Genomic DNA, 18,624 nt, shown 5'->3' on the forward strand with positions numbered 1-18,624 from the left:
ACAGCATGGATTACAAGATAATAAGTACATTAATCTCCCAATGACGACTTATAATGCCACTTGTCACTTATTTATGACTTGCAAGATATCTATTGATACCTTAAAATTCAATTAATACCTACTCTAGGTATTACTTGAATTTTTCGATTTCTGGTTGATTTTTTTTTTTTTTTTTAATTTGGAGTCTTGAATTGTCCTGGTTAATCGAGAGTCTGCTGTAATTATAGACAATTCTTGAAGTAATTATTAACACTTCATAATTATAAATTCTTCCAAAATATGGATTTTTTTAAAGAAAATAAATGATACTTTTTTTCAACCAAGGAATGGCATTACTTATTATATTAATAATGAATAAATTGTTAATATAATCATTGTTATTAAGGGATTTTCTAAAACAATTAAGTCCCTGTAGTTAGAGTGAGTGATATTAATTAAATTTTTTAAATTATTAAATTAAGGGAAACAAATTACATTGGTATTGTTGATTCTCTAAAGATGTTTAGCTCTATTGACCTGTTGAAATTCCTGTTTAATTGAATATATAAAGCATAAATGTATAAGAATTCACTTCCCAGATTAGAATTCAGGTAATATCTTTATTTATAGTATCAAGAGTTTGATGTATATCACAAATATGCCCACGATATCTTAAAGACAGAAAGTAAAGAGAAATTGATGGTTCTCCTTCAGTGTTCTCATGTATCTCACTCATTGCAGGTAAAAAATTTTTTTTCATTGAATCTATAAGTAGCATTAGTGTTAATAGTGTCAAAAGATGCAAGAAAGCAAGCGTACACATAAACCAAAACCTTCCCCCACCTTTCATATCAGCTGTCCATCCCCTTTTAACTATTTGTCTAGTTCTTCCTTGTTTCATTTAAACTACCCACTTCTGAAACATCAGATGGAAGTTTGTTCAAAAAATGAACTACTCACTGGCTGAAGGCAAACTTACATCTATCCTGTAATTGTCCTTCCTCAGTTTGAACCTATACCCTCTCATTGTGTAGTCTGAGCCAGAGGAAGAATTCCATCAGCATTAATCTTACTCAATCCATTCAAAGCCTTAAACATCTAAATCAGATATCCTAGCAGTTACCTAGTCTTTATATGCTACAGTTTGCAGAACTGAAGTCTTTCCTGGTAAGTGCACCCTTTTGTTCCTCTTGCTAATCTAGTTGCTGTTCCCTGCATCCTTTTTAACAGATCCTTATTTTTTCTAAAATGAGGCTTCCAGACATGTATGCATTACTCAAGATATGGTCTAACGATTGCATTATAATGGGATAATCACTTCCTTATCTCTTTTGGCAAAATTCCTGTATTATTATTGACAATATCCCATGAGTTGGCCTGGCAGCCAGTGCTCACTGCTCAGAGAACTTAATATCTGACTCCACAATATCTGCATGTCTTTTTCATTCCCTACTACCTGAGTGTGGTACCACAAAGTTGGAAGGTTAATTTGTGATTACTACTACCTATATGCAGTACTTTACATTTGTCAGTGTTAAACTTCATTTGCCGCTTCACAGTCCATTGCCTAATTTTTTAGATCTTGTTGCAGTAACACATGCCGATTACTGTTGTTAATCATTATTCCAACCTTCATATTATTTTCAAACTTTGACATCATTAAGCCTGTCATATGCTTTCATCAATATCATTAATAAATTTAGAAACAACAGTGGGCCCAGCACTGAACCCTGGAGAGCTCCACTAATATCATTTGTCCGAAAAGACCAGTGTCCATTGATAACAACATTCTGATTTGTCTCACTCAACCATCTCTTTATCCATAGCGGTAACTTGCCCTCAATGACACACTACTCCAAGTTGTACAGTAGGCTTTTGTGTGTGTGTAACAGTATTAAATGCTTTTCTCAAATCTCAGTATATGATGTCAAAATTACTTTTTTGCAATCAGTTCTTTTGTGACAGCATCATAGTATTCAATCAGATTGGTCAGACAAGATCACCCGCCCTCCTGAATAGCACAGTTGGCAGAATTGACATCCTCCCCTGCACCAACTGGAAAAGACCTGAGTTTGAGTCCTGTCAATGATGTGAGGAATTTTTATTGGCCTCTTTCAAAACGTGGCTGAGTAAGTCTGTCTCAGACGAGGATAGCCTGGTTTTTTCTCCCGGAAACACCAGTTTTCCATTAAGCAAACAGAAAATTGACAACAGAACACACGCAATTTACAGGCAGTATAATGGAGCAATATGGTGCAACACGGAGCAATATGGTCTTAGTCGCTGATGCTCCTAAAACCCTACTACAGTAACAACAAGTTCACTCTTTAAAAAAATCTGTGCAGTGACTGCAGTATAATTGTATTCCTATCTAGATTGTCCAGCATTACATCCTTAATCAGTAATTCCATTATTAACTCCAGTAACTCCTGGAACGGAAAGTCAAGCTAATAAGTATGTAATTATTGATGTCATGCATCAATCCCCTTTTGTGAATTGGTGGAATATTTGCGTATCTTCAACATGTAGGGGACCCCCCCTATCGAATTCAAGAATGCTGTTATTATTACAGCTAAAGATTCATTTGCCTTCTTTGTTGCCTCCATTAAAATTGTTGGATACACTGCATCCACCCCAGGAGCCTTTCTACATTTAGCTCCAACAGTTTCTATTCCATATTCCTCTTCATTATTAAAAAATCATTTAGCTTTCCCTGTTAGAAAATTTGATATACTTTTGTCATCCCCATTTCTAAAAAAGACTCTTACGTGAATATACAGTGGCAGACAAAAAAACTTCATCACTTGTGAATTTTGCAAATAATGTGGTTTGGGTTGCAGAAATGTTCGAAATTCATTTGTTAGATGGGATATATATATCTGTAAATGAAATCCAATAAAAAGACTCCACCTGATATACCTAATTGCCATAAATATCTTCCCAAAGGGTAAAAGGTGTAATTAATGGAAATATGAGAAATCATGCAAATGGCAATAATGACAACCAAACATACATTTTATTGCATTTACGTGTACAAACTGAAATAACAAGTTAACGTAACAGTATTATGTACTAAATCAGCAAAAGAAATCCTTAATATTTTGTTGTTCCTCCTCGAGTTGCAATGATCTGACCTAGAGTTAACTTCTGGATATATGGTTGCTCAATTTTGTGGTACCACACCCTTACAGTGCTCTCCTGCAGCTGAATCTTACTTGTTGGCTTCTTCTGAGCAATTTTAGACGGCATTATGAATCAGCAATTTTCAATAGGGTTCAAATGTGACCGGTGCCAGGCCAGTACAACACTGTAATGCCAGCATTTCTGAGGTATGACTGCACCTTAAGGGAGAAAAACCGAGGGGAAAAAATTGATGTAAGTATGTTTTAAGCATTGTGAGACGAAGACAAACTCATCATTAAATCTAAATAGCATAAAACTTGTGAATTTTGCCGTGTGGCAAGGTGCTGAGTCCTGTTGAAAAATGCAGTTTTGGATGTCTGTGTGGTGATCAGTAATAATAATGGGTTTCAGGCACTCCAAGATAGCATTGTAAGTTTCTGCATTTGCCGTTCCATTAATAAACTTAATCTGCCCCACCCCTTTGCTTGTTATGCATCCCCAGACCATCTGACTGGCGGAGAACTTTACAGTCGGTGTTATGCAGTCAGGATGGTATGTTTTGTCTTCTGACATATCGCTTCCCATCTTAGCCATGCAGGTTGAATTTTGATTTGTCAGAAAAGATGACAGTGTCCCATTGCTCTTTTGTCCATGAAACATGCGTTTTAGCCAAAGCAAGTTGCTTCTTCCTCATTTGTTCGGTCAACAAAGGCTTCTTCTTTGTCCGATAGGTATGCAGATCACATTCCAAAAGCCGTCTTTCGATAGTTTGTGCAACACAAGAAACTATCTCAAAGTCCAGTTTTAGATCAGGAGCACTTGCATGGCGATTATGAAGGCATAGCCATTTCAATTATCGATTTTGGGAAGGTGTAGTCACTCTCTTATGGCCTTCTTATAGGTCTTCTCTTTACATCACCGGATCACATTCCGAAAGCCGTCTTTGGATAGTTTGTGCAACACCAGAAACCATCTCAAAGTCCAGTTTTAGATTAGGAGCACTAGCATGGCGATTATGAAGGCATAGCCATTTCAATTATCGATTTTGGGAAGGTGTAGTCACTCTCTTACGGCCTTCTTCCAGGTCTTCTCTTTACATCACCGGTTTCACGCTTTAATTTCAGCACCTGGGATACTGTTGATTGGTGGCAGTCTATTTTATCAGCGAAAGCACGTGTAGAAAGCCCTTCCTGGGACAGAGCAACAGCTACACTTTTTTTTCTTGGTTTCAACTGAACATATGGAGCCATGCTTTCACCTCCACAAAACAGGATACTAATGAGCATGTATACCCTTCCAGTGCTGAATTTATAGAAATGACTGATGCAATATCTTGAAATTACTGTCTGATGCAATAGAAGCATTATCTGATGCAATATCTGTGCTTTGCGACAAATAAAATGACTGTAATCAAACAATATCTTATACGTTTCTCTACAAATGTTACTTTTTTTAAGGTGATGCAGTTTTTTGTAGGTGCAAAATAACTGTTCAGTTTGTCAGCAACCTGAGCAAGGTCATCAAAGTTAATCGATTTATGTGTAGTGGACCAATGTGATTAATCCCCCTTCCTTCTAGTGTTTACACAAGTAAAGAAGTATTTACTGCCTTTTCTTTGCATTTTTTGCCACAGACTTCTTGTTATCGACTGTAGCTTTTCTAACCTTTTTTGTAACTTGATTGCAGACTCGTTTATGTCTACTATAGGCTTCTGTATCACCCATTAATTTATATGAATCCCGAGCAATTTTCTTCTCTGCAACAAGTCTCAAGAGTGAGTTCATCTGACATCCATTTAGGTTTATGGCTTGAACAGTATATCTTAATTTGTGAACAACCTAGTAGCTTCTAAGATTACATCATTGAATGTTTCCCCATATAGAATTTGGCAATGGAATTTCCTGTTGAAAACATCAACAGTTGCTTCAAATAGGCCTCTGGGGTTGGGTATATTCATACTATGATTTTTTAGTGTTTCTCACCAACCATTGAAGTAAAAAACGAAAGACGAAGAACCAAATTCTAAAATTTTAATATTTACAATAAATTTACAAACAAAACAAAATACCATATTACTGATGATAGAAATTTTAAAATAAGACAACTGTGATATACAAGTGATAATACAAATACCGAATTTAAAATACAATAAAATATACTAGGTTAAAAGTGCTAAAATACTAACTGAAGCTTTCAAAGGCTTCTGCCTTCTTTCTCAACAGTGTACTTCTATTCTGCGGTGCATCATTAAATACCAGCAGGTTCCCGTCGGAACCGGAAGTGGCTCGGGAGCGTTTCAGGCAAAAACGTTCATCCCCTCCAAGGATTACCGCCTCAAAGAGGGGATGAATGCATGTGCCCCTATCTCTATTTATATTATTCTCTATAGAACTAATTCGTAAGCTCTCAAGCCACTTGCGGTCCCAAAATCTATGTGCCCGATCAGTGATGACAGCTTCGTCTGGGGAGATTTGATGTTGCTTCTCTCAGAAATGTTCAGCTACGGCGGATTTACCATAGTCTGCATTTCTTATCGCATTTGTGTGCTCCCCCCAGACGATCTTTGAGACGCCGTTTTGTTTCTCCCACATAACACTCTCCACACTCCGGGCATTTAATATTATATACGACCCCACTTATATTTTCATTTAAGACAGCGTCCTTGACCTGTGATACAATTGTGTGCAGCTTCCTGCCTGGTAGCTGCACACAATGTGTCTGGTAATTCCTTAATATACGAGCTAAATGTTCGGATAAGCCCGGATAGTAGGGGATGTATGCAGTGGCTATTGGCGTGAACGACTCACTTCTACTCTGCCCTCCACTAATGTATTTCTCTATGATCCTCCGGGGGTAGGGCGACTCCGTAGCCAGGTGGGAAGGAGCAGCAGTGCATAGCACACGCTTCTTGATTAGACCGGGGTTCAAGCCCGTCACCACCAAATACGCAGGATGCGGAAAGGTCAGGGAAATGACCACCGCATATCCCGGAACAATATAGCCTTAGTTGCTAATGCTCCTAAAAACCAAATAACAAACAAACAACAAAACAAACCTCCGGGGGTAGCCACACTTCAAAAGATCCGCCGTAACACGTTCATACTCCATTTTTCTATCCTCTGAGGTACTACAATGAGATTTTGCCCTATCCACTAATGCTCTTACCACACTGTTCCTGTGATGGTTAGTCTGAGCTGAGTTGTAGTGTGAGTATTGGCCTTTGCACATAGATTTTCTAAATACTTTTGTTTTCAAATGCTGGCCTTCTCTACAAATCAGCACATCCAGCAATGGCAAAACCCCTCCTTCCTCTACCTCAGAGGTGAATTGTATGAATGGGTAGAAGCTATTAAGAAAATTCAACGTATCATCCTCACTCCTTTTCCGAATAACTGAAAACGTATCATCAACATACCTTTTCCACGGACGCATGGGGAGAACTGTAGTATTAAACAGTCTAGACTCGAGCTCCTCCATCGCTAAATTAGCTATGATGGCACTGATGGGGGAGCCCATAGCTGCACCGTTAACCTGCTTGTACATGGTATTATTAAATACCATAGTACGTGAACCTGCTGGTATTTAATGATGCACCGCAGAATAGAAGTACACTGTTGAGAAAGAAGGCAGAAGTCTTTGAAAGCTTCAGTTAGTATTTTAGCGCTTTTAACCTAGTATATTTTATTGTATTTTAAATTTGGTATTTGTATTATCACTTGTATATCACAGTTGTCTTATTTTAAAATTTCTATCATCAGTAATATGGTATTTTGTTTTGTTTGTAAATTTATTGTAAATATTAAAATTTTAAGAATTTGGTTCTCCGTCTTTCATTTTTTACTTCAATGGTTGGTGAGAAACACTAAAAAATCATAGTATCAACAGTTGCTCCACCACACAGAATTTTAAAACTGTCTTAAGAGTACTGTATTCATTTTTTGTATAACAAAAGCTCTCCCTTTGTTATTGACAGTAGTTACATCTTTAAGTAAATCACACATGAACACACTATGATCAGTGTCACCTAATGGGTCTTTAATCTGAAGATTATTATTGCATGAAGAGCTGCTGGTGATAATCAGATCAAGGGTATTGCATTTCCCCATTTTTTCTCTAACATGCTGGTGTAGAAAAGTCATCCAGTAAATCTACTAATGGCATGCTACTATGTGAGTTGCAAAGATAAAAGTTCCAATCAATCAGTATCTGTAAAGTTCAAGTCCTCTATTATAAGACATTCTGATTTGCTGACCCATTCTACATGTCTGTACAGTTCTTCATTATACTTGTCACAGTCTTACTTGTTGTTAGGTCTATAACACACTTCTACCATCATTTTTGTTTTCCCATTGGTTAAGTTGTACCAAAGTGATTCAACCTTGAACTGGCCATCTATGTTCACTGGATGCACTCTGCTTTAGATTTTATGTGCTTTTTAAGTAAGAGCATAACCCCTCCCCAGCTCTTGCCCTGTCTGTCCTTCTGTACACATTGTAGTCCCCATATTCAAATTCTATGCCCTTATATGTGAATAGCACTATGTCTCTGGTATCCCCACAATGTTTGCATATCATGATTTTGTCAAAATTTCATATTCATCAAATTATTCACTGTGATTACTGTCACCTGGTGGGTCTCTTATCTTCAGATTCTTAATGCATGAAGAGTTTCCACTGATAATCAGATCAAGAGTATTGCATTCTCTCATTGCCTCTCTAGCATTCTGGTGTAGAAAAGTCATCCAATAAATCCACAAAAGCCACGCTACTGTGTGAGTTACAAATACACAAGTTCCAGTCAATATTCGGGAGTTAAAATCTTCCATTATAAGACAATCTGATTTACTGGCTCATGCTGTTTGTCTCTACAATTACTCGTTATACTCATCACACTCATTAGGCTTATAACACACCCCTAATCCCATTTTTGTTTTCCCAGTGCTTATGTCACACCAAACTGGCACAACATTGCAATGGCCACCCATTTTACCTGGATGACTACCTCCTCCTATCCTGTGTGTTCTGCCTATACACACACACACATTCTACTTCCCATATTCAAATTCTGCATGTCTTATGTTTGAATCACACCATATCTTCGATATCCCTAAGCTTTAAACCAGTACTTCAAATTTGTCAGATTTATTTACTATGCCCCTAGCATTAGTGTGCACTCAAGTATTCATGCATCGATCCTTACTCTTTGTAACCCTAACACAGCCCATATATTTACTTGTTCCATGATGGCACACAGTAGGGCTTAAAATCTTCGGCACCTTGCTTTTCAGTCTGTTGTATGTTCCAATAGAAACAGTGCAAGAATCACTTTCACCTGTGCCTGTGCCCCCCTTCCCCCAAAAGCTGAGTTTTCTGTCCTACTTAACAATGTCTCATAGCATTGGCAAATATTCTTGTACCTCTTCTATTTAAGCGTATCCCATCCCTGTGTGCTCTCTTCACGTACTCTGCCCTGTCATGTCTGACCAAGAATTCCAGACCTTTCAAATTTTGACTTTTTCTCACCATTGCCCTGTACTTATTGAGTAAATTTTCAGTTCTCCCTCTCTTAATATCATTAGTACCAACATGTACAACGATTACCTTTTGTGCCTTTAAAAGATAGCTGCCCTATAGCATCATCAACATTAAATCATGGCAGAAATACTCTAGTTCTATCCCACTTATATTTTATACAAAGCATATTTCCTGTTTTCTGACAGTTTCATCACCAACAACGGCTACATTCAGGGTGCCTCCATAGCCAGGTGGGAAGGAGCAGCAGTGCATAGCACACACTTCTTGATTAGACCAGGGTTCGAGCCCGTCACCACCAAATACGGAGGATGCTGAAAGGTCAGGGAATGACCACTGCGTATTCCTGGAGCAATATGGCCTTAGTTGCTAATTCTCCTAAAACTAAATAACAAAAAAAAAATAGTTACATTCAGTGCGACCTGTGTGCTCTGGTGTAGAGAATCTCATTGTGCCTTGTATTGTCTAAGTGTAGTCTCCAGCATTTTGTTGAGTGGTCAAGTGTTTGAATGGTTTTTCTTTGTAAGTTCTTTGAAGGAATCCACCTTGTTTCTAAAGTCTTCATGTAAGCGTTCAGAATGTTGATTCAGTGCTTACGATCGTCACACTCTACAACGAAAGCAAAAAAGATCTCCTCCTCCTGTGGTCATATCACATTGCACTATGGAAAAAGGTCAAAACAAGTAGCAGAATGAGTATAGTTGTGATTCTTGAGAGAACTGTCATTGATAGTTCTCCTGATCCAAAGCGTTCCCACTGTTTTGAGCCTTTTTTGCTTTGCTGCTCTTGTTTGAGGACTGATACTTCTATAACTTTAATTAAAAATTAAAATGATTGCATGAGCTAAGAAGTAAGAATATAAAAATGCATGCTATTATCAGTTATGTATTACCTGCTATGCCATTTTGTTACCAAGTTATGATATGTACCTGTCTCTCTACCAAATTATGTTTTATATTACACTGTACAGCTCTCTTTGTAATGTTATTAACTTAGTTTATAGCCTTAAAAAATACACTTCTAATTTGAATTTCAGAAAGGAATACAAAGTAAGAGTATGAAAACAAATGCAAAATATTGATGGGAATAACAGTTGTAGCTGAATTTCTCTAATTTTGACTCTGGTTATTAAGCAAATGTAGATGCCAAGTAGGAAACAGTTTCACCTATTTTATTCAAATAAACACAATAACTGCTCTGCTAATTTTAAACAAAAATATTAAAAAAAAATAAATTTTTAAGTATTAAAATGTATATTTAACAGAACTGATATTATTATCCTTAGTCCATAGGTACTCTTGAATTTGTGCTTCTGTGAAACCTTGTAATGGGTTAATGAGAAAGTTGTGAAATCTTTCTTGATTTTGTAATATATATCTCCTTCTTTATAACAAATTAAAATTTCTTTAAGTTTTTTAATCTCTTTTTGCTGTTAAATATGAAGTTTTATATTTTGTTTAATGATTTTTTAAAATTATTTTATAACAGTATTTAAAAAATGAATTTTTACCCACAGAATTGTGATAGTATTTATATGTGTACCTTCGGCATAGAAAGGTACTCCATTACTGGTTAATTATTTTTTTCTTATAACAAGTCTTGTTATTGACTTTAGGTTAACAAGGTTTGTTTGACCTGGCTAGTTCACTAGTCATCTCTTCTGTTACCTAGTCTTAATTTCAAATTTTTCCTTTTTGGGGGATGTCTCCGTCTTTCTCCCCAACTTTCTATCCTCTTTTCCCTTCACCTTCTCTTTCCTCTTCTTTTCCCACTTGTTCCTGCTTCAGTTCTTTAAAGCATCCTCTGGGTTTTCAGGTAATCCCTGGAAGCTCCAATAAGATTTTCGATAGTAGTCCCTGGCACGCCTCCATGTGGCTAGGGATGAAGGTCAGGAGGTGGAGGACCAGGTGTCCCTCTCTCCCTGGCTGTGAAGTCGCCAGGTGCTGGCACTCAACATTCAACAGACCAACACACAATCACAACACTCCCACACATTCACACATTGCTGCCGTTGGCTCATGCCTTATGAAACAGTAGCATATAGAGGAGAACTCTGGTGACTTCCAGAAAAACAAAAATACTTTGAATACTTTGTCCTTTCTGTATATGGACTGGAAACACCTGGACTGATGCTGACCCTAATATTAGTTGTGACTCTCATAATTTGCCTTTGCTGAGCTAAAATCTTACTGGCTCTTGTTGGAGTGGGATCTTCTCTGGTCTCCTGACCCCCATCCCTCCTGGAGGGGCTGGTGAACAGTCTTATTCTAGGATTCACCTGGTGAAGAATCGTGCTGGTTTCTGCTAGAGTGGGATTTTTGCTAACATCATCTACAGTAGGATTTTCTTCTGACTTGTCAGATTTGTTGTGACACTCTTGAGGGGTTGTAGTTTGCAAAAATAGTCCTGGGTAGGATGTTCCTTCTCCACTGATTGTCATCAGAATTGCTGACTGCCTTGTGGGGTAGGATTTGGACTTCTGTCCATCTGCACTTTTTGTGCTCTTCTATATTCTAAATTTAATTGGAATACCTTCTACTTTTACGCCAACTATTCTATTCTACTCCCGAACCACTCCTAAGCACAATTCTTCAGTCACAATCCTTCCCCCTGACTTCTCTCACTTTTGGGCACTGCTGTAACAAGTTATAACAGGGTCCAGTACAGAACCTGTCATGCTTCTTCATAGCTAGGGAAGTTGCAAAATGGCAGAAGCCAGCCAATATATATACCCTCCCTTTCCCTCGAAATAACTGGAAACGGGACTCGTTGGACCAGGAGACCCCATCTCTAATCATCCAAGTTCCAGTGTCGTTCTTTTGCCCAGTTGAGGCATAGAATCCTGTGTTGTGGTGTCAGCAGTGAGACTCTGGAGGGTCAGCAGCTCCCATAACCTATTGCAGCTAATGATTGCCTGATGGTCTTGGTGGTGACATTTCTGGCACCTCCATCGTTGAAGTGGGTGGTGATTTGTGCCACTGTCGCTCTCTGGTTGGCTGAAACAATGCAAAACAGACGTTGACAGTATTCACCAAGAATCCACTGGTGAAGTGTTGCCTATTCGAGAATTCACTGTCGAAGGTAGTTCAATATCCACCGAGAATCCATTGATGAAGTGTTACCTATTCGAGAATCCACTGTCGAAGGTAGTTCGATATCAGGGCAACTCATTGTGAATGCATTCACAATATGAGATGTAAAAAAACGATGTCATTTCGCCTACTTTGGTGGTTTACTACCAACTAAAATGAAGCTATGCACTAACTTGTTCGATTACCAAAATGTTTATATTTTTTTAATATAAAAATAAAGAATTTCTATATTTAAAAAACATTAAGTGGGAAAATGTCATTATAATAATACACCGTGTATTCTTTATCATGTAATTTTTATGCAGGAAAGCTTTTTACCCAGGAAACTTCTTACATGGAAAAATAATACATTAATATATAAAGTTGAGATTGGGAATTAAGAAATTAAACCTAGTACAGGAAAAAATTCTTATGCGGGAATTTCTTATCCAGATTCTACTGTACAAGCATTCACTCATACATATGCATACATACACTATGACATACATAGTTACACAGAAACCCATATGAAATAATCTTTTACTCATTAATTTATACATATATACACTGATAGCTAACAATAATGTTTATACATACTTGCATTCATTTTCACACATTTGGAAATTCATTCATGCTCTGGAATGGAGAAACACATTTGGGGAGTAATCTTTATCCATTAGTTATTATCACTTGTACAGCTCTTGATCACATCCAGCAACACAGACATGAATGAAAGTTATACAAGGGATAATACTTGATAAGATTGAGATGAGATTCAGAGCTGTTAAATTTGAAAAATTTAATTTATCTGAAAAATACTATTACTGCCACCTGGTAAACAACTAATAATTTTACTTTTCATGTTGTAAAGTTATAATTTTCAAGACAACCTACCTCTCAGGATATTGGTGATGTATCGGAAGCAAATTGACCAATCATATCTATCCAAGTATTTTAGCACATGGACAATTTTGAAACTGATTCTTAATTCCACAGTCTTAAAAACCTAAATTCTGCGGCAGATTGGTTGGTGATATTTAATGATTTTGGACCAATTGAAAATCAGAAATAAACTTCATAGAGCAGCTTAACTGGGAACACCCTGGAATAAAGTACAAGATTGAGAGAGAGAGAGAGAGAGAGAGAGAGAGAGAGAGAGAGAGAGAGAGAGAGAGAGAGAAAATGATAAATAACTCCCATTTTGGATATTAATAATGAGCACGAAGAATAAATTAACTCCAAAGGGTTACAGTAACGTACTGATTCATGAATAGTACTAAATTTCCTATTATTCCATCTATTCTCCACAATTATTAACTCCAACTCATCATATCGAGGAGGTAAGACAAAGGAATGAATCAGATGTGTGTGTGTGTGTGGCGCCTCCATAGCCAGGTGGGAAGGAGCAGCAGTGCATAGCACACGCTTCTTGATTAGACCAGGGTTCGAGCCCATCACCACCAAATACGGAGGATGTGGAAAGGTCGGAATGACCACCGCATATCCGTGGAACAATATGGCCTTAGTTGCTAATGCTCGTAAAAACCAAATAACAAACAGGGAATGACCACCGCATATCCCGGAGCAATATGGCCTTAGTTGCTAATGCTCCTAAAAACCAAATAACAAACAAACAACAAACAAACGAATCAGATGTGATAGAGAAAGTCTTAAGACTCCACTATAGGGGTTTAAGGAAGGTGCCCATTAGGAACAATTCAGAATATCCTTTTTCATACCAGGAGTGAGCCATAGGATAGCCAGTGCAGCCACAAATTTCAGTATCTCTAAAACTAATTATTCAGGATCCATATCATTAAAAAACATTTTCGTAAAACAGGAAGAGGACACATTTGCAAATTACAGTTCAAGTGCAGAAGTGTGTAGGAGATTCTCTGTGAGAATTAGAAACATGAAAAAAGATCTACAACATGGACAGTCTGATAGAGCAGAACCAGCCTTTCATTTTCTGCAATTGAGGGAGGAATTAGACAAAATTAGTGATCGTTCTAGCAACAGGTGAAGCTTACAAAAGGAGAACATTTAAGAAAGCATTTTTCTTAAAATTCCATAACCAAACAACAGTCAGAAGGAACCTGTATCAGTGAACAAGATCTCCAGTTATTCAAAGATGAATTTATGTCTAAACAACCAAAACAGGCAGAAAAATCTGCACAAAAAATCCAGGAACACTTAATAATATGAAATAAATTTGACAACAGAAGGTAAAGCCAATACCTGCAGACATAACCCAGGAAACCAAACCATGTATGTAATCTCTGGAGAAGAGAAGGACCAGACCAGCACAGTGATAATGTGAGAAGGATGTAACTAGGGGAAACAAATACAAAGGCACTGAAGTAAAATTAGATTAAAAGTTTTTTAATTAAGCGGAGTTAATTTGGTTAATTTCTAACATTAATGATGTTAATTAAACAAGGTAAAATGGGGAGTTTATTTGAGTTTGTTGGATTTGGTTGAAGTAATTCAGTTTATAGGTTTAAGTGAGCTAATACTTCCTTTTTAGGCGCCTCCGTAGCCAGGTGGGAAGGAGCAGCAGTGCGTAGCACACGCTTCTTGATTAGACCGGGGTTCGAGCCCGTCACCATTCTCCGTACGAAAAGGTCATTCCCTGACCTTTTCGTACGGAGGATGCGAAAAGGTCAGGGAATGACCACTGCATATACCGGAGCAATATGGCCTTAGTTGCTAATGCTCCTAAAAACCAAAATAAAAAACAAACAAACTTCCTTTTTACTACATAACTCCTTGCCATACTCAGTAGATGTGATTGGTCAATCTACTTCCCATATATGTCACCCATATCATGAGGAGCAATAGGTCATCCTGATGAATGTATAAACCAACAGTCTAAATAATTTTTTAGGTTAGTTAAGTTTGTAAATTTATTGTTGTCCTTTGTATGAAATCTGAGTTACAGTTGAGCAAGAAAATAACAAAATCACGGCTGTAACGAGCAAAAAGCCATAATGATTTTAATTTACGTGTATTCCCTCCCATACAACTGCTCACTGTTATAACGAGCAAATTTTGGCAACCATGCAAACATTCTTAATTGCTCGGGTAGTCGGAAAAACCTAATTCTAGAATAGACGAAAATGAAAAGGACGACTTAGCTTTATGACCATCTGCATCAGATTAGTGGCCGGTTTATGACTTTGTCCTCCGGGATTGGGGGCTATACAGTAGTGCATTGGCATTCTGCTTGTTGCATTGCCCTATTTACAGATTGTCTTGTATTCACTGAACCATAAATTTATTTTGGGATGTCTAAGAATTTTGGAAATGGGACTTCTAAGAACTTTGCATGCATTTCAGGCTTCTAAGAACTTTGTATGCAGATCACTTTATCATTTTAAAGTAAAATCAGTTAGAAACGAACCCTTCCTTCGGAAACATGTGTACTAACAAAAGAAAGTTTCTCTTGATTTGCGAAAAAGCCAAAATTATTCATGAGTTAGAATGTGGTGCAAAAAATGTTGAAGTGTGTAAAATGTTTTCTTTGTCCTCTTCAAGTGTATCGGCATTGTGGAAGAATAAAGATGTTTACATATCGTCACTGAAAAAGAACATAACCAAAAAAAAAAAAAAAATTTACGAGGTACAAGGTTACAAACATTGACAAAGCATTGCTTCAGTGGTTCACCACATAAAGAAGTGCTGGATTTTCAACAGATGGTCTGATCTTGATGGCTCAAGCGGAAAAATTTGCCAAACAATTTGGATGCGACAATTTTGTGTGTAACAACGGTTAGCTGAATTGATTTAAAACCCCACATAACATCATTGACATCTACAGCAGTTGTGCTACTGCAACAGGGTCTAGAAAACTTGGGCAGATGGGCTAAGAAGTGGCAACCAAAGTTTAACATCGACAAATGCAAAGTACTGCATATGGGTAGAAGTAACCCCAGAGGAACATACCAACTGTATGGTTACTATACTTAGGGTGGTAGAAAATGAAAAAGACCTGGGAGTGATTGTGCAGTCAGATATGAAGTTTTCTGAGCAGTGCTGCCAGAGCATGTCATGGAGTCTTGTCAATGATATTTAGGAATTTCGCTAGCAGGGACAAGGTGGTGATTATCGTGTTGTACAAGGCAATGGTCAGGCCATGCCTTGAGTACTGCATACAGGTCTGGAGGCCTCATTTTAGGAAGGATGTAGAGTTGCTTGAGCATATACAGAGAAGGGCAACAAGATTGGTGAGGGGGAACAAAGGGGTTCTCTTACCAAGAAAGGCTAAAGTTCTGCAAATTGCAGCTTGTGGAGACTAGGCACCTGTGAGGTGATCTGATCGAGGTGTATAAGGCTTTGAATGGGTTGAGCATGCTGAATCCTGATGGGATTCTTCTGCTTGCGCAGATTGCAAAACTGAGGGGACTTAAATTCAAAATGAGAAAAGATAGTTGTAGAATAGATGTGTGGAAATTTGCCTTTAGCCAACTGGTAGTTTATTGCTGGAACAAACTTCCATGTGTCATTGTGGAAGCTGATAGCTTAAATAAATTCAAGGAGGAACTGGACAAACTTTTAGAGGGAATGGTTGTGTGAATTTTTTTTTTTTGCCTGATGCTACATAAGCTCATATGCTTGCTTCCTTGCATCACGTGCCTCTATTACTACTACTACTACTACGGCAATGAAACAGGACTTTTTTATAATTTGACACCTGACAATACATTTAAAGTCAAAGGGTAAAAATGTGTTGGTGTTAAAAAAATCAAAGGCATATGACAGGAACTAATAAAAAAAAAAAAAAAAAACCGTTTGTTATCGGAAAATCATTAAAACTGGTGTTTAAAGAACATAAGGAAACTTCCTGTGGATTACACTGCAAACAAGAAAGTTTGGATGACTTTGGATATTTTTCAGCAATACGTAAATGACTGGAATAAGGATCTATTCAAAAAGAAGAAAAATATTTTATCGTTGATAACTGTCCTGCACATCCCCAGATTCAAAATTTGCTGAACCTTAAGCTGGTGTTTCTGCCTCCCAATGCGATATCAATTTTACTACCAATGAATGTAGGTGTAATCAAGAGTTTGAAAAGATTTTATAAAAGATTTCTAGTTCTGCATCTGATCAGTTGAAGAGATATCGATACTGGATGCTATAAATTTATTGACTGATGCGTGGAATAATGTTACTTCGACAACCATATCGAATTGCTTCAAGAAATTGAAAATAAATTCAAATGAAATCATCAATTGTAGATGTAAATGATGGAAACAAAGAAAACAACTTACCATTATCCAAATGGGTGCTACTTAACAACATTGTAGGTTTTAATACAGATTACATTGATGAATTTGTACGAGTTGATGACAACTTGTTAACTAGTGGTCTTCCAACAAAGAGTGACATTGTAGATGCTGTGCTCAACAAAGACGATAAAGATGATGATATGATGAAAAGTGAAAGGGAATCAAAATTAGTGCCAACAATCTCACAAGCTCAAGATGCAATGGACAGATTTGTCAATTTTTTTGAAGGGACCAAGGCAAGTAATGAGACTTTTAATGCATTGAGTGTTTTAGGAGGAAACTTAAGAAATATCAAACTGAAATCTTTAAAACAAACATCAATTTTAAGATTCATAAATAAAGACTAATTAAAATTGTGTTTATTGTTAAATAGTATTATTTTTAATTACAGAGAAATATATTGTGTTTAGTATTAAGTGTATTGTAGTTTATACAAGCATATTAATACAAATAATATGTGGGTATATACTTATATTATTTTTTTATCTTCAATATTTCTTTTGTTTTTTGAATCTATCTTTTTTTCAAGTTATTGAGAATTTTAAAAAATAGGAGATAGATTTAACTCATCACTGATATAAAGTGCTCATTTTTTAATGGCCCTAGGGATCTTGAAGGCTCAAGCAGAAAAATTTGCTAAACAATTTGGATGCGACAATTATGTGTGTAACAACGGAACACACAAAATGTCTGTGGGAACCTCCCCACTCAGGGGAGGGTCCCACTGACTGGAGATGTGCAAATGTATCCCCAATTCACAAAGGGGGATCGAAGGGTGACACGAGTAATTACAGACCAATTAGTTTAACTTCTGTTCCAGGTAAAATAATGGAGTTGCTGGTTAAAGATGCATTGCAGGATCATCTAGACAAGACTGCAGCAATAATTCAGACACAGCATGGGTTTGTTAAGGGAAAGTCTTGTCTGACAAATTTGATAGGATATTATGATGTGGTTACAAAGGAACTGGATGCAAAAAATAATTTTGATATCATATATTTGGATTTCAGGAAAGCTTTTGACACTGTTGCGCATGGAAGACTATTGTACAAATTGGAGCAGAATGGTATTAAGGGTAAGTTGCTACAATGGATAAAAGGATGGTTAAGTGGGAGAAGACAGAGGGTGGTAATCAATGGGTGCTGCTCTTCTTGGACTAATGTTATTAGTGGAGTCCCACAGGGTTCAACGTTGGGTCCACTGTTGTTTTGTATATTTATCAGTGATATTGATGAAGGTATATCAGGTTTAGTGTCAAAGTTTGCAGATGATACAAAGGTTGGCACGGTTGTTAATGACAGTAATGGCAGTGTGCTACTGCAACAGGATGTAGATAATTTGGGCAGATGGGCTAAGAAGTGGCAACTGAAGTTTAACCTTGACAAATGCAAAGTACTGCATATGGGTAGAAGTAACCCCAGAGAAACGTACCAACTGTGTGGTACTACACTTAAGGTGGTAGAAAATGAAAAAGACCTGGGAGTAATTGTGCAGGCAGATATGAAGTTTTCTGAGCAATGCAGACAGGCTGCCAGGACAGGTCATGGGGTTTTGTCAATGATATATAGGAATTTTGCTAGCAGGGAAAAGGAGGTGATTATCCCTCTGTATAAAGCAATGGTCAGGCCA

General features: G+C 37.2%; 1 protein-coding gene across 2 annotated transcripts in view; it reads left to right on the forward strand.

The window, feature by feature from the left end:
• The window catches only part of Sos (Son of sevenless guanine nucleotide exchange factor), a 669,490-nt gene that overhangs the window by 171,277 nt on the left and 479,589 nt on the right, over nucleotides 1-18,624 (forward strand). For both annotated transcript variants that reach the window (XM_090376631.1, XM_090376632.1), the window contains exon 7: nucleotides 610-720. In XM_090376631.1, the coding sequence (XP_090232757.1) occupies nucleotides 610-720 (111 nt within the window). The remainder of the gene's footprint in view (nucleotides 1-609; nucleotides 721-18,624) is intronic.

The sequence above is a fragment of the Mastigoproctus giganteus genome, chromosome 6 (assembly GCF_048544385.1).
Source record: "Mastigoproctus giganteus isolate SK-2022 chromosome 6, ASM4854438v1, whole genome shotgun sequence".
NCBI lineage: Eukaryota > Metazoa > Arthropoda > Arachnida > Uropygi > Thelyphonidae > Mastigoproctus > Mastigoproctus giganteus.